General features: G+C 36.3%; 1 protein-coding gene across 1 annotated transcript in view; it reads right to left on the bottom strand.

Moving 5' to 3' along the window:
* Window positions 1–17,304, bottom strand: part of ZNF451 (zinc finger protein 451) — a gene marked incomplete at its 3' end in the record, with an annotated part of 85,157 nt that overhangs the window by 3,143 nt on the left and 64,710 nt on the right. Inside the window, exon 14 of the mRNA XM_082663588.1 lies at window positions 12,010–12,078. Within this exon, the coding sequence (XP_082519714.1) occupies window positions 12,010–12,078 (69 nt within the window). The remainder of the gene's footprint in view (window positions 1–12,009; window positions 12,079–17,304) is intronic.

Below are 17,304 nucleotides of genomic sequence, written 5' to 3'. Positions count from 1 at the left end.
CACAAAGAAATGACCATCACTAGCTAAAATTAAAAAGACCAATAATTCAATGATTAGTGAAGATGTATCAGTAGATCAACGGGAACTCACATTCAGTACTGGAAGGAAATTGGAACAACCACTTTGGACAAAAACTTGGCATAACCTACTAAAGCTGAATGTCAGCAAGTCCCCGCCGCAGTATACATTCCCAGAAGTGTGGGAATTACTTGTAACAGCCAACCAAATGTCTATAAATAATACATGAGTTGTGATATATGTGTAAAATTATTATAGAGGTATTGAAAATGAACAAACCAAAGCTACATGCTAACAATCAGGTGAATCTGTAAAACAATGTTGACTGAAGGCATCCAGACCCAAAAGAATATAGACTATGCCTGTGCTGTCCAATATGATGGCCACTAAACTATATGTGGCTATTTGTATTTTAATTAATTAAAATTAAATGAGGGGGATGCTTCTAGGGTACTAGTTGTTATGAGTTGAATTGTGCCCCCCCCCGGCAAAAAAGGTATGTCCTTACCCCTGGTACCTATGAATGTGATCTAATTTGGAAATAGGGTCTTTGTGGGTGTAAACAAGTTAAGACGAGGTCACTAGGGTGAGCCCTAATTCAATACGACTGGTGTCCTTATTGGAAGAAAATGCTATGTGAAGATAGACTCATAGGTAGAAGATGGCTCCATGATGATGGACGCAGAGATTAGAGGGATGGATGCATCTAAAAGCCAAGGAATGCCTACAACTGCCATTAACAACCAGAAGCTGTGTGTGGGACAACGATCCTACCAACAGCTTGACCTTAGATGTCTAAACTTTAGAACTGTCAGACAATTTCTTTTGTTTTAAGCCACCTAGTTTGTAGTACTTAGTTGAGGAGCCCTAGGAAATCAATACACTGGCAATATTCTGTTTTTCTTAACCTGAAAGATGGTCACCTGCTTTGTGAGATGTTTGTACAATTTTTGTGTGCATTACATACACATATACACACACAGAGAACTAAAATTCTGGAGAATACCAGCATATAAGTTGGGGGAAAGGATCAGAGTTGAAGTGTTCCAGAGTCCTTTTACATTGCATAGAGGTAGACAACATGTACCTGTACTTTAGTCTTTAAGTTATATATAAAAAATGTGGTAAAATGCCAAGGTGACCACAAAAAGAACAGAAACACGAATTTTGGGGCCAACCCATACATAGCTTATAAAACAATTTGAAGAAGCAAAAAGAGGAAGCTAAGAATGAAATAGCAAGAGTAAATACAAAAATATTAATATCTGCAATGAACTTATATGGATTAAACTTGCCAGTTAAAAGACTGGATAAAAACAAAACCAATTTCTAAATGGTTCCACTTCTAATAATAGTGAAGTAGCTTATATTGGATTAACTCTTCCATAGATAACAATTATAAAGTATTTTAAGGCACTGAAGAGCAACAAAAATCAGGTACAAACAGGACAAAAGTTGATCACTGAAAGAAGTGAATTTCATGGAGTTAAATTTGCAGCTTTATGGTTTTGTTTTGGTTTATTTTTTGCCTTAGAGCATGCCTCAATCCTTGTGAAACAAAATGGCAGAACTTCACCCAGAAAGTCAACCTCTTTGTGGCCTTGAGGAGTCAAAGACAGAGTCTGAGTCTGACAGAGAAGCTGGAAAGTGGAGTTGGCGGCAGGAGGTGGGGGGGACGGGGGGGGGGACGGGGGAAGGGTGGGTAGGACGAGAGAAAGAAGAGCTCCCAGCAGAAGTGAGAAAGTAACAGAAGAGGATCCTACAAATACTTGGTTGACTTCTGTGTGCTTACCCGGGAGAGGAGCCAAGATTCTCCGTGAAAAGCAACAGTTGGAAAGCTATAAGAAGCAGGCAATTGTAGCGTCGCCTACTGTGGAGGAGGCAGAGTTTGGAGTTTGAGTCTAGAACGTTAACTACCCACAAGGGGAAAAAAACAACTAATGTTCCTCAGGTAAAGTTAACAGAATTCAGAAAATCTATAACTTACATCCACAAACATCCAGTATACATCAAAAATCACTTGACTTGTGGGACTTCCCTGGTGGTGCAGTGGTTAAGACTCCGTGTTCCCAATGCAGGGCGCCCAGGTTTGAGCCCTGGTCCGGGAACTAGATCCCAAATGCATGCCGCAACTAAGGAGCCCGCCTGTGCAACTAAGACCTGACACGACCAATTAAATAAATAAATATATATTAAAAAAAAGAGAGAGAGCTTTCCCATGTATTACCTTATTCAAAAAAAAAAATCACTTGACTTGCAAAGCAACAAGAAATGTGACCCACAGTTCATGAGGAAGAGCAGTCAAAAGAAACTAACCCCCAAGATAATCAAGCCATTGGAATTAGCAGAAAAGGGATTTTAGAAAAGTTATAAATACTTTCAAGGATTTAAGGTTGAGTGGATAGGAAATCTCAACAGAGAACTGAAAACTGTTACAAAAAAAAAAAAACTAAGTGGAAATTCTAGAACTGAGAAATACAATATTTGAAATGGAAAATTTACTAGGGCAGCTTAATACTGGAGGTGTTATAAGGTTGAACAATAAACTTGAAGTCTGAACAATAGAAATGATCAAATATGAAGAACAGAGAGAAAAAAAACTAGAAGAAAATGAACAAACCTGTGGATAAATTTAAGCTAACATATGTATAACTGGAGTTCCAAAAGAAAAGAAGAGAGACAGAGAGTGGGGCAAAAAATTATGAAGAAATAATTGAGAGAACCTATAAACTTACAGATACAAGAAGCTAAGAAAACTCCAAGTAGGCTACAAAGACAACCACATCTAGGGGCATTATCAAAAACTGCTAAAATCAAGGACAAAGAGGAAATACTAAGGGCAACAAGAGAAAAAAAAATGATACTTTACATATTAGGGAACAATAATACAAATTATAGTCACTTGTCATGACAAACAATGGAGGCCACACGATAAGACAATGGAGTAACATCTTTAAAGTGCTGAAGGGAAAAAACACTGGTCAACCAGAATTCTGAAGCCAGAGAAAATATCCTTCAAAATTAAAGGGAAAATAAAGATATTTTTATATAGATGAAAACAGAATATTCAACACTAGCAAAACTGCATTGTATAAAATAGGAAGTTATTTAGGCTGAAGAAAAATGACATCAGATGGAAACTGTAATCTACTGGAAAGAATGAAGGTCATTTGAAATGATGACTACGTGGGTAAATATAAAAGAATATATATTTCTTCTTCTCTTTCTTTAAAACTCACAGCCCTGTTTAAAGCAAAAAATAACATTTTCTTGTAGAATTTATAACAAAAGCAAATATATACATATATTTTTTAGAGCAACCATAAAAATTAAAGAAAAGAGCTAAAACATCAAGTAGGTATATTAAAATAGTAAACATTAAATAAATATAATGGAGTAAAATATAGATATTATAATAATCCAAAAGAAGGCAAGAAAGGGGGAACTAAGAGGTAAAAGAGGGAACAAAAAGAAAATAAAATGGCAGAGAGGAATCCAACCATGTGAGAAATTACATTAGATGTTAAGGGACTAAACAACTATTAAAAAGTAGAGGCTGTTAGAGTAAATCAAAAAGTAAGATTGAACTTTACGGTGTCTATAAGAGATGTAGTTTCAAAATAAAGACATAAATAGATTGAAAGTAAAAGGATGGAAAAATATATACTGTGAAAAATTAAGCATAAGAAAGCTTGAGTAGCTATATTAATATCAGAAAAGAAGATTTCATGATAAAAGGTATTACCAGAGATAAAGAACATTTCATAATATCATAATGAAAAACAGGTCATTTCATTACGAAGACACATCAGAAATGTATATGCAACTAAAAACAGAACTTGAAAATACAAAAATATAAAATGAGGGAACTAAAGAGAAAAAATAAATCTACAATCATTGATGAAGAAGTTCACTGTTCCTACTGTAGTAACTGAGAGATCAACTAGATTAAAAAAAATCACAGTAGATCTGATATTATCAACCACCTTGACCTAATTGACATGTATAAAATACTTTACTTAGTAAACACAGAAAATACATTCTTTTCAAGTGCGTATGGAATGTTCATCAAGACAACCCACATGTTGGGCCATAAAAGTCTCAATAAATTTCAAAAGATTTAAATTTCACAGGGTATACTCTCTTACCACAACAAAATTAGATTAGGAATGAATAATAAGACATTCAAATATTTGGAAATTAAACAATATACTTCTAAAGAGCCAAGAGATCAAAGGAGAAAATATAAGGAAAATCAGAAAATATTTTAAACTGATAGCAAAAATACAATATGAAAAGGTGTGGAACACGGCAATAAGTAGAGAATTGACAAACTACAGTCTGTGGGCCAAATCCAGTCCACCAGCAATTTTTGTAAATAAAGTTTTATTGGATACATCCACACTCATTTATGTATTGTTTAGGGCTGTTTTCATGCTATAATAGCAGAGCTGAGTAATTGTAACAGACACCACAAAGCCTAAAATGTTTACTATCTGGTATTTTACAGGAAAAGCTTGTTCACCCTGGCTTAGAGGGAAATAAACACCTTTAAATGTTTACATTAGAAAACAAGAAAAAATTTAGGTCAACAATCTAAGTGTCACATTAAAAAGCTATAAAAGATGAGAAAATTAAACCCAAAGTAGAAGAAAGGAAATAATAAAGAGCAGAAATCAGTGAAATGGAAAGCAGACCAAAAAGAGAGAAATTACCAACTAAAAACAGTTCATTCCTTGAAAAGACTAAATAAACTGATAAACTTTTAGTTAGTGATCAAGAAAGAGAGAAAACAAAAATTACCAATATCAGGAAAAAATGAGAAGATATCACCAGAGATCCTACAGAAATAAAAAAATATGTAATAAAGGAATATTATTATGAACAACTTTACATTGGTACATTTGACAATCTAGGTAAAATGGACAAATTTCTTGAAAAACACTATTCTCGAACACTAACACAAGATTAAACAAAATCTACCTATAAATATATTAAAGAAAGTAATTATTTTAAAAATTATTTATTTATTTATTTAATATCTTTATTTGGAGTATAATTGCTTTACAATGTTGTGTTAGTTTCTGCTGTACAACAAAGTGAATCAGCTATACATATACATATATCCCCATATCCCCTCCCTCTTGAGCCTCCCTCCCACCCTCCCTATCCCACCTCTCTAGGTTGTCACAAAGCATCGAGCTGATCTCCCTGTGCTATGCAGCAGCTTCCCACTAGCCATCCATTTTACATTTGGTACTGTATATACGTCAATGCTACTCTCTCACTTCGTCCCAGCTTCCCCTTCCCACCCTGTGTCCTCAAGTCCATTCTTTATGTCTGTGTCTTTATTTCTGCCCCGCCACTAGGTTCATCAGTACTGTTTTTTTAGATTCCATATATGTGTCTTAGCATATGGTATTTGTTTTTCTCTTCCTGACTTACTTCACTCTGTATGACAGACTCTAGGTCCATCTACCTCATTACAAATAACTCAACTTTGTTCCTTTTAAGCGCTGAGTAATAGTCCATTGTGTATATGTGCCACATCTTCTTTATCCATTCATCTGTCAATGGACACTTAGGTTGCTTCCATGTCCTGGATACTGTAAATAGTACTGCAATGAACACTGTGGTACATGTATCTTTTTGAATTATGGTTTTCTCAGGGTATATGCCCAGTAGTGGGATTGCTGGGTCATATGGTAGTTCTACTTTTAGTTTTTTAAGGAAGCTCCATACTGTTCTCCATAGTGGCTGTATCCATTCACATTCCCACCAACAGTGCAGGAGGGTTCCCTTTTCTCCACACCTTCTCCAGCATTTGTTGTTTGTAGATTTTTTGAAGATGGCCATTCTGACCAGGGTGAGGTGACACCTCATTGCATTTTTAAAAAATAAATTTATTTATTTTATTTTGGCTGCATTGGGTCTTTGTTGCTGCATGCAGGCTTTCTCTAGTTGCAGCGAGCGGGGGTTACTCTTCGTAGCGGTGCACAGGCTTCTAATCGCGGTGGCTTCTCTTTTGTGGAGCACGGGCTCTAGGCGCACGGGCTTCAGTAGTTGTGGCTTGCAGGCTCTAGAGCGCAGGCTCAGTAGTTGTGGCACACAGGCTTAGTTGCTCTGCAGCATATGGGATCTTCCCAGACCAGGGCTCAAACCCATGTCCCCTGCATTGGGAGGCAGATTCTTAACCATTGCACCACCAGGGAAGTCCCTCATTGTGGTTTTAATTAGCATTTCTCTAATGATTAGTGGTGCTGAGCATCTTTTCATGTGTTTGTGGGCAATCTGTATGTCTTCTTTGAAGAAATGTCTGTTTAGGTCTTCTGCCCATTTCTGGATTGGGATGTTTGATTTTTTGATATTGAGCTTCATGAGTTACTTGTATATTTTGGAGATTAATCCTTTGTTGGTTGCTTCGTTTGCAAATATTTTCTCCCATTCTGAGGGTTGTCTTTTCGTCTTGTTTATGGTTTCCTTTGCTGTGCAAAAGCTGTTAAGTTTCATTAGGTCTCATTTGTTTATTTTTTATTTTACTTCCATTACTCTAGGAGTTGGGTCAAAAAAGATCTTGCTGTGATTTATGTCATAGAGTGTTCTGCCTATGTCTTCCTCTAAGAGTTTTAAAAATATGGAATGCTTCACGAATTTGCATGTTACCCTTGCACAGGGGCCATGGTAATCTTCTCTGTATTGTTCCAATTTTAGTATATGTGCTGCCGAAGTGAGCACAGTAAATTTATTATTAAAAGACTCCCCAGAAAGAAAACTCCAGACCCAAATAGTTTTACCAGTGAAATCTCTGAAACATTTAAACATTTAAAGAAGAAATAAAATTGGTCTTAGAGTGAATATACAACAAAATGGCAGAGTAGGCAGCTCTAAACACAGAAATACTGAAACACAAGCAGAAACTGTCAGAAACGACTTTGTCAGAAGTCTGGAAAACATTCACAGCAACCAAGCAAACACTGAATCAAGAAAAAGGCAAATAAAAGCAGTAGGAAAGCCTAATGGTATTTTCACTTGCCCTCTCCTCACCACCTCCCCGTGCCTCCGCAGCAGCCTCGAAGATGGCAGCCCATACTCCTAGTGTGGGACCCTGGTCCCTGGTTCCAGACAGAGCAGAGCAGAACTCACAAATTATTGTGTTTGTTCTAATCTGTCTGGGGGCTACCTGAAGGACTGAAACAAGGCATTCATCTCTATTTTACGAAGCTCAGAACCCACTCAGGGCAGAAAAGCAGGCTGCATTGCTCAGAAACACTGTAAGACAAATAAAAAGCCCACAGCCTGGGGTAAAAGATTATGGTTGAGACATACAATAGAACACTTAATATCTGAGAGGAAAAGCCATGAAGAGAATTTCCTTGGGAAATCAGGGCATTCAAAAGCACCTATGTGTACTGGGGAATTTAGGACCCAGGACACGATGCATGCTCAGAAAATACCTCAGAAGACACCAAGCCTTCACCACTGGCTGATCTGTAGGTTCAGTGCAAGCCTGGCTAAATGCTGAAGGGCCCTAGCACACAGCCAATCTGCAAAACCAGAGAGAGGTTGTTTTTTGTTTTGTTTTGTTTTGTTTTAGCTCCTGGTATTCAAGGAAATCTCTGTTAAAACACTAATTGAACAAAAGCTTAAAGGAACAGAGACTTCAATGACCAGATGTGACAAGGAATACAGTTATTGCAAAAATGGTTTGGAAAAGTAACTAAACAAACGGACAACCGCAGCCTTTGACAATCACGAACAGCAAACTCTGGGGAAGAGGTAGAATCTGATTTCCAGAGGTACTACATTATAATATTTGCACATCCAATTTTCAACAACAACAAAAACACAGATAATACAAAGAAACAGGAAAGTATGGCCCATTCAAAGTGAAAAAAATTGAGTTAAATTATCCCTGAGGACACCAAGACATTGAATTTACTAAACAAAGACTTTAAACCAACTGTCTTACATACGTTCTAGGAGCTAGAGTAAACTATGGACAAGGAAGTAAAGGAAACCAGTAAAACAATGTATGAATAAAATGAGAATATCATAAAGAGATTGGAATTATGAAAGGCCACCAAATAGAAATTCTGGAGCTGAAAAGTACAACTAAAATGAAAAATTCATTACAGGAGTTTAACAAAATTAAGCAGACAGAAAAAAGAATCAGCAAATTAAATGTCCCAGATTTGATGAAAGATATAAATCTACACATCCAAGAAGCCCAACAAACTCCAAACAGGAGAAACTCAAAGAGATCCACACTGAGACAAATTATAGTCAAATTGTCAAAAGCCAAAATCAACAGAAACAGCAAGAGAGAAGCAACTCATCACATGTAAAATTTTTAATAACACTAATAGCTTATTTCTCATCAGAAATCATGGAGACCAGAAGGCAGTGAGATATATTTAAAGTGCTGAAAGGGAAAACAAAACCAAAACTGTCAAGCAAGAATTCTATATCCAGAAAGAATGGAGAAGAAATCAAGACAAAGCTAAAGGAGTTTGTTACTAGCAGATCTGCCCTGCAAGAAATGCTAAGGGAATCCTTCAAGTTGAACTGAAAGGACATTAGACAGTGACTCAAATCTATATGAAGAAATAAAGAACATTTATGGCAAATATGTCCTTGTTTTTCTTTTATATGTCTAAGTCTATGTTTCTCTTATTCTCTTTTCTCTCTGCCTTAATTTCACTCTCTTTGAAAGAGAGGTAATATGACAAAATAAAAAAGAACCCAGTAATGGGAGTTAGAAGACCTATATCGAACCATGCTCCAATCATTTTGAGGCTGTGAATCTTAAGACAAATTACTTAATGTTTGGAAGACTAAGTTTTTATGTAAAATAAGGAGAATATTCTGACTCTCATAAGTTGTTAAGATTAAGAGCAGTTTTCAAAGTATTAGATTTTTCATAAGCATTAATTGAAGTTAAAACTGAACACACTAGTCTCTTATCCTTTCTTTGTGGCCACAGTATAGAGTTTTACTGTTTATGTTACATTATAATATTAATAATTATATTGATGACTGCTATTAATTGAAGGAACTCTAAGGCAAATTGCTGACATTTACAGAAAGACTGTTTTGCATTGGCAATCATCCACATAATGCTGTCTTCTTTCTTTTCCAAGGATTTGAGTCAGAATACCTCTGTTAAGTGTGCATGCTTCCAGAGCACACCTTACATGCAGGTAACAGTGACTAATGATAATGATCAAAATCATAGGGAATTCTCTTGTTAGTGGTTAGGACTCTGCACTTTCACTGCCAAAGGCACAGGTTCAATCCCTGGTCGGGGAACTAAGATCCTGCAAGCTGTGTGGCCAAAAATAAATAAATAAATAAGTCACAATAACAGCAGCAGCAACCAATACATACACTGCTTACCATGTGCCAGGCTACTCTAGTAAGGTAGGTATACTAGTATTCCTGAGGAAACTGACACACAGTGAAATTAAGGGACTTGCACAATATTATATAACTTGTAAGCAGCAGAGCTGAGATAAAATAGGACCTTTATGATTGACTTGGGTAGTTACAATCTGATACAGGTCTACAGAGAACAACAAAGAATGAGACAGAAGACTGGAGATAAATCATGGTGGGCGGAGATGCGGCGACAAGAGAAACTGCCTTTCCTCAAGGCAAAAAGATCATAAGCAAATTGATCCTGCTTTTTGCCACTCATTTGTCAGGCTTTTAAAGTGTTGTGTTGGGAAGGGAAGGAATGAGAAGAGATTTGAGAAGTTACTTATACTTTTTTGAGTTTTGCTATTAGGTCTAGACTAGAACATCACTTTGCTCCCATGGTGCAGGGTCAACAAAATCACCCAATATTCTCCCAGCCAAATGGCCTCTGTCTTAATTTCCTTTATTCAGTTATAGGGAGATGGGTCCTCGTAGCTCTAATGTGTTATAAGTTTATTCATTCAACAATCATTTAGTGCTAAACACTGTGCTAGGTGTTGTTGAAATAAAGATAAATGAAACATGATCCTACTCCTTGAGGAGCTCATGGTCTGGTGGGGATGAGAGATGCAAACAAAAAAAATGTTTAAATTGGAGGGATTCTAGGAGTGGTAGTGGGTAGCTGTCTCTAAAAATGGAAGATCTAAGAGGCACTGATCAAACAAAATTGTCTACAAAATTGGTAATTCTATATGGTTCAACCTAAGAGATGATATTTGAGCTAGTTCTTGTTGGGGGAAAAGAAGGGGCAAAGGAAGGTATTAGAGGCAAGTACAGAGGAGGCCACACTCCCTAACTTACAAGTGTAACACTATGTGCTTCTCACACTCATTTTACATAAAGCATCAGGAAATGAAAGAAAACACACACGTAACACCACTTTGATTTTTCTTGAAATTAGAGCATTATATCCTTTCTTCATAGAACAACTAGTTAAAAGTTTGAAGTATCTTTTCTTGAATCCATTAATGGTAATCCTTCTTCCAAACTAAGACATGATAAAGATGTAAAAACTCTCAAAATCTCCCAACCATAAAATGTATTACATAGATAACAAAACACTAGAAATTCTGGTACATATTCATTTATACACATCTCAGATTTCCTGGGTTAGCTAGGAGCCCACAGAACTGTGGAGGTTTCTCAAGTGTGTTTATTTAAAAGTTATAATTTTGTTTGGCATTTTCCATGGGATTAGTCATGGGTAGTACATGAAGGTTGCAAAGTCTGAGCTACTTAGATGCTCAACGGTGTTTATCTTTTCATGGCCTTGATAAACAACTTAGCTGGCAGTTTTTGTTTAAAACTCACAAAATGTTCTTTCACCTGTTTAACTCATCATTATGTGGCTGCTAAGCACTGAGCCAGACCTTGCAAGACCATGTTGGGAAAACAAGTTGGTCAGAAAACTTGCTTCCAATTAGGCTGCAGATTTACTGCCAACTTTGTTTAACCAGTGAATTTTGACTATAAGAGGGAAAGATCAGTCTTCTACTTCACTGAATGGATGAATCAGTTCCACTGCCACACTCAAATTTCCAACCCCAGATAGCACAAAGATCCAGTGTGCTCCTAGTCAGACTAATTGTACTCTAGGAGAGCGCAAGGAGACGTGCAGAAACAAACCAGGTGGCCATTCTGTGTGTGCTTGTTTTGCTACGTTTCCCTCTCTAATTACACATTTCCACTCTCAAATCTCCACCAACAAATACTACACTGGAACTATACTATGACTCCTACTGTCGTCCTTGAATGTCAAAGATGCCAAAAGAAAAGTTTCAACTACTTTAGTGAAGGTTCAAGTATTTTCCAAAATCTGTTGTTTCACTTCCCCCCAGGGTTATTAAAAAGCACAGTCTGTTATGGAAAAACCATAGTAAAAACTGGACTTATGTCACAACCAAATAGTGGTACAGCAAGTAAATTATTTGATGTGAAGTAATATAAAAAGTTCTCTTTAACCTATGGAAGGAAATACCTTTTCCTTTAAGAGGAGGGAAACATAATTAATTTATTTAAAAAGTCCACTAATATTCAGATGTAAGTGCTTGCTTTTATAGTTCTACTGCAAAACTTTAATATTCTTAATTTAATACTACTCAAAATAAATAAAAATTAGGACACCAAAATCTTCTCCTATCCCTGGAACAGCAACTTTTTCTGCAAAGGGTCAGAAAATATTTACTTTAGGCTTGGCTGCGGGGTGGGGGAGGATCTATTATTTGTATCACAACTACTCACCCTTGCTCTTGCGACATCAAAGCAACAGCGCAGACAATACTTACACAACAGAGTGTGGCTGAGCTCCAATAAAACCTTATTTACAAAACCAGGCAGTCGACTGGCTGATTTCTCTTTTAGCCCCTAAATCATCTTACACGAGGAAATGCAAACTATCCTTTAAATGAGAGAACAATTTTTTTTTTTTTTATACTCAGTGGTAGGAGGGATGAAGTGAAAGAGGGAGAAATTTTAAAAAAACATACAGATACAGTCAGGAAGGGATTAGGTTACCTTCTGTGGATCTGAATTCTTCTCCCATTGAAGTACTCTTCATACCCAGGTTATCATCACTGTCACATTCTGTAAAGAAGAATAAATTCAAATGTACTTCTGAAAAAGTTTTGTGCCATAATTTATGTATTCTAAGACAATGTGACTTTCAATGACTTCTCCCATACCCAAGCTTACTAATTACAATCCATTAGTATTACACAACTTTCCTTAGAGATTTGTGTGTTTTTTAATGCTTACCAAATAATATTACTTAAATTGAGAAAAAGATAAAAATGAATGAAATAGGCAATTTGATTTTGGCTCCATATTCAAAAAATTATTTGAAAAAGTTCTTTTTGCATGTTGAGGAAATATAAAATCCTAGTATATTTTTAAAAACTGTGTATTTTAAAAAGCTAGTATGTTTATTTGGATCTAGCAAATAAACTCCGAAGTTTCATTTGCATGAAATCATCTTTAAAAGATTTTTAATGATGACAGATAAAATTCTCCTGTATTTTGAAAATCATATGCATTCATCTCTATAGAGACCATAGGTTTATATTAACAGTGTCTCTGCATGGCACAAACTCACTTGATGCCTTATATGCTTACTGAGAGACCTAAGGCTTTAAAATAATGACATGACTGACCAGGTATTACAAAAGTCACTTAAAATATGAACGTGGTACCATCAGGGACCCAGTATTTGGCTTTCCACCTTAACTACATTTAAATCAATTTCTATCAGAGTGACTGAATCAGGGTTTAAATAACCCTGATTGTGTATTCAACACAAATCACATGGACGTATTTGCTTCTGTGAAAATATATAAAAACTAACAATATACATTTAAAAATTTATCAATATATCACTGTTTATAAATAAAAACCACTATATTTCTCTTATATTCCTTTGCTGCAAAAATTTATTACGAGTCACCTTTTGCTATTCCAGCAAAAAAAACTATTGCTTTTTCTATAATATGTTATGTACACCTACTACTTCAAATATTTCAAGCTGTGTTTTAGTGAAATAAAACATTACATTTACAATTTGAAGAACAAAAAATTTAGTCTTAAAACATTAGGAACAAAGACAAAATACCCAACGTTTCTTTTATTACAATTCAAAGTCAAGGCCAGTCAAAAGCAGCATGTGGTAACTGGCCTAAACAATTCATCATGGCAACCAAGACCTAAGGCAAAACTGCAGGTTTGAATCATAAGGTTTAGCTTGACACTAGGTTGTAAAAATTTTTAAAGGTTTCGTTTGCCTCAATCAGCCCCCCATCTGTAGAACAGAGAAAATCATGAATTTTTCCCCTATTTTTCAGTACCTTGCACAGAATTAACTGTATCATATAGATTTTTAGGATGGTGCCCAAAGCAACAACCTATATAGTCTCATCAACAGGCTGAGCAAGCAGGCAGATAGATGCTTAGAATTAGGTTCAACAACTATTTCATATAGGGCATGCCACTGCTTCAATCACCTACACTTTCACAGCATGGGTGAATTAGTATGTTCAACTTTTAAGATGGCTTTAAAAACCTGTATAATTGGTACCAACCATACTTAATGCCTTCATCCCATTCATTCCAAAATGAAGACACAAACCAAACAGACATAACAAAGTCCCAGGGCCATAAACCAGACAGCCCAAGGACAGTGTTCAGATTCAACAAAAATCATGTCAAAGCACAGTAAAGTCTGTTTTCAATTTAAATTCACTAATTCATAACAGCCTATGCTCAAGTCCCTCCTTGCATTACCTAAGAAAAAATATTCTAGGAAAGTTCAAACTTTACATAAAACTGGAAGGAAGATGTTTAATTACTGAAGAACTATAAACAACTGAATACACAAAACTGTGTTTTTAAAAACTGTTTACATAAAGCAAACAATGTTCTTGAACTAACCTACAAGATACTGGCAAGTTCTATTACATAAACAGATCTTTAAGAGCCCAGAGAATTTTTTTATATAAGCAATGGCGGTGACTAATGAAATAGTAGAAAATGGCAACTCAGAAATTCAGTCATCAAGAATGTGGTTGAAGTAGGTCCAATAACACAACACTCTGGAAAGTAAAAGCAAACAAACAAACAAAACCTTAAAATGTATGGTCAAAACAGTAAAAACAAGTACCATAGTTATTTTATTTTACAAAGAGCATACTACAAGCCAGGAGCAGCGTCACGGGGTAAATAAAAATGGTGCTAGTGTGGTCCCTTTAACTCAGCCTGCCCTCACACTGAGACTGCATTTCTACAGTCTGAAGAAAAGAAAATGGGGCTTCTTGGTTTACTTACAAGACAAAAGATCCCAGAGAACTTACAATGATAAGTTGGCTATGCTTGACACATAATCAGCTTACTTTTTAAAGTACCAGAACCCACAATCAAATCTTTTTACCTTCTAGGGAAAAAAAAAAAAAAAAAAAAAGCACCTTCCTAAATGTTATTTTCATCTATACACACTCTGCACTGCCGTTAGACTGCAATAGAGCGTCTCATCTTCATTCCTCAAGGACATGGTAAGAGCGAACAATGCACAATGGATTCTCTACATAATAAAATCAGGGCTTTGTGTCAGTGAAAGCCTCAGCCTTCACAGGTGATGGCTGTGTGGCCTCAGGCAGCTATTTTAACCTTCCTGGGCCTCTGCTCCCTCATCTATGAAAGGGGGCGATCTAATATATCCTAACTCACAGCGTTGAAAAGAGGATTAAACAACACGCAGAAGTTCTTTGAACATGTTTAAACATCTTCAAACACTACAAATACAAAAGGCAGCTAGCATGGTGGCTGGCACACAGTAGGTCCTTAATAAAGGTTAGTTCCTTTTACTTCTTTAAAACAACAATTGAAATGACAAGTGATATCTGCATCTTTGAAACATGAGGCTTGAGTTAGAATGAACACATATTTGTGAATAAAGTGTGAAAAGCATAAAAGAAGAAAAAGTCTACCTGGCTCCTCTGACTAGGATCACTAGAAAGGATCCATGTATCTTGGTAAATTTTTAAAAAGTGAAAATGAGTACAATATAAAATAGAACTGATGAAGGATAAGGGGCCCAAAGGTGTCAATTCAGGACAGATTAGTATTTTTACACATCTCTACAGGGATTTACACATATATCATAGCTGTAATCAAAACGTTGGTGCTGGAACCCTGATGCATAGAAGGAGAGTGAGTTTAAAGGGCAAAAACCATGACACATTCAAATCTCAAACTTAGTATAAAGGCTCACCTTGCTAGAGAGGGTAACTGATTTAACCCAAGTCAGAGATCTAACGAAGTAGCAGCAGTAGCACTACTTACCTGTCCTCTCCCTACCAAGCAAAGATATAATAAGACCTTATGACCAAATGACTGACATTCATACATGGAGCCAGCAACTTCCCAATACCTCTATTTCTACTGAAATAAGTATCTCCTGAAAAAACTTTCAATTAACTGAAAAACTGGCAAAAAAGAAAGTATAAGATACCATATGATCACTGATTCTGACAACACTATTCAATAGATTCTTCCTGTTTACACAGGAGTAATAAAACCACTTTATGGTCCTAATAATGGAAAATTTCTGAAAAGTTATAAAAAAATAAGAGGTTCAAGCTTGTATCATTTGTCTATGCTATGGCAGAGATTTTAAAAACGTGAAAAATCATCACAATGCTTATAAAACATGAGAGAACTTCTCACTGTGTGTTACTTGTAAGAGAATTTGTGGGGTGGCTGGTTGGTAACTAGGAGCCTTGAAACGACAGATGCCCGAAGCTGTACGTGATATTGTATGTACAGTAAGTCCCCTACATACAAACAAGTTCCGTTCCGAGAGCGCGTTCATAAGTCCAACAAAATTAGCCTAGGTACCCAACTAACACAATCAGCTATATAATACTGTACTGTAATAGGTTTATAATACTTTTCACACAAATAATACATAAACACAAAAAATAAAGAAAGCATTTTTAATCTTACAATACAGTACCTTGAAAAGTACAGTAGTACCAGCTACATCACCGCTGCTTTTACGCTTGCTCCTGGACATCCTGGGCTTGAAATAAAGATACTGTACTACTGTACTCTATATAGTAATGTACAGTACACAAAAACACAACCACTTGTAGAGGACGCACCCATGTGACAAGGTATGCCAGACACGTGAAGTAACTTACGTGATTGGACATGCGAATGCACGTTTGTAAAGTTTGCAACTTGAAGGTTCATATGTAGGGGACTTACTGTACATGTCCATTTGGGGGAAAGAGGTTTGGAAAGCTTTTTTCAGATTCCCAAAAAGGTCCATCGACGCCTACCCGCAAACCACACTGCCTTAAAATAACTGGTTGTCAGATCTGAAGATAGCACACGGGGTTAAGCTAGATGAAAGGAGTTACCCTGGCATTCTTGTGGTAACCAAAACTACACTACAGGCCCAACACGAACTGCAGTATTTGTGGACACTGAGAGATGTTTCTCAGTCACAATACATATTAAATATCATTTCTTAACAAAGACTGTTACTCTACTATTCAGAAAGCCATTTATTAGGAAAGGTGAAGGAATAAAGTTACCCAAGAAAGTCACTGTTCTTTGATTTTTCTTATTATAAAGTTTATTAGCAGGCAGTTTGATGCCTTTCAATCTTCCATGAAAAAAAAATTTGTCTTAAACTGAATCTGAACATACTGTGATTCAGCATAATATTTTTTTAAATTTTAGAGTTATAAAAGCATCTTTAAATCCAGACCTAAATAAAATATGTGACTTAAAGACTACACTTCTTTGGCCACTTAATTTTAATAATTTTCATTACTTTTAAAATGTAGTGGCTATAGCACATGAAAAGATGCTCTACATCACTAACCATTAGGGAAATGGAAATCAAAAACAAAATGAGATGCCACTTCGCACCCATTAGGATGGCTACTATAAAAACAAACAAAAGTCAGAAAATAACAATTGTTGGCAAGGATGCAGAGAAAATGGAACCCTTATGCACTACTGGTGAGAATGTAAGATGGTACAATCCATGTGGAAAATTAGTATGGAGATTTCTCAAAAAATTAGAAAAAGGACTTCCCTGGTGGTGCAGTGGTTAAGAATACACCTGCCAATGCAGGGAACATGGGTTCGAGCCCTGGTCTGGGAAGATACCACATGCCGCGGAGCAACTAAGCCCGTGCGCCACAACTACTGAGCCTGCGCTCTAGAGCCCACAAGCCACAACTACTGAGCCTGCGTGCCACAACTACTGAAGCCTGCGCGCCTAGAGCCCGTGCGCCGCAGCAAGAAAAG

The sequence above is a fragment of the Grampus griseus genome (assembly GCF_964374135.1).
Source record: "Grampus griseus genome assembly, chromosome: 10".
NCBI lineage: Eukaryota > Metazoa > Chordata > Mammalia > Artiodactyla > Delphinidae > Grampus > Grampus griseus.
The sequence above is the reverse complement of the archived record's forward strand: the minus strand, read 5'-3'. Positions and strand labels throughout refer to the sequence as shown.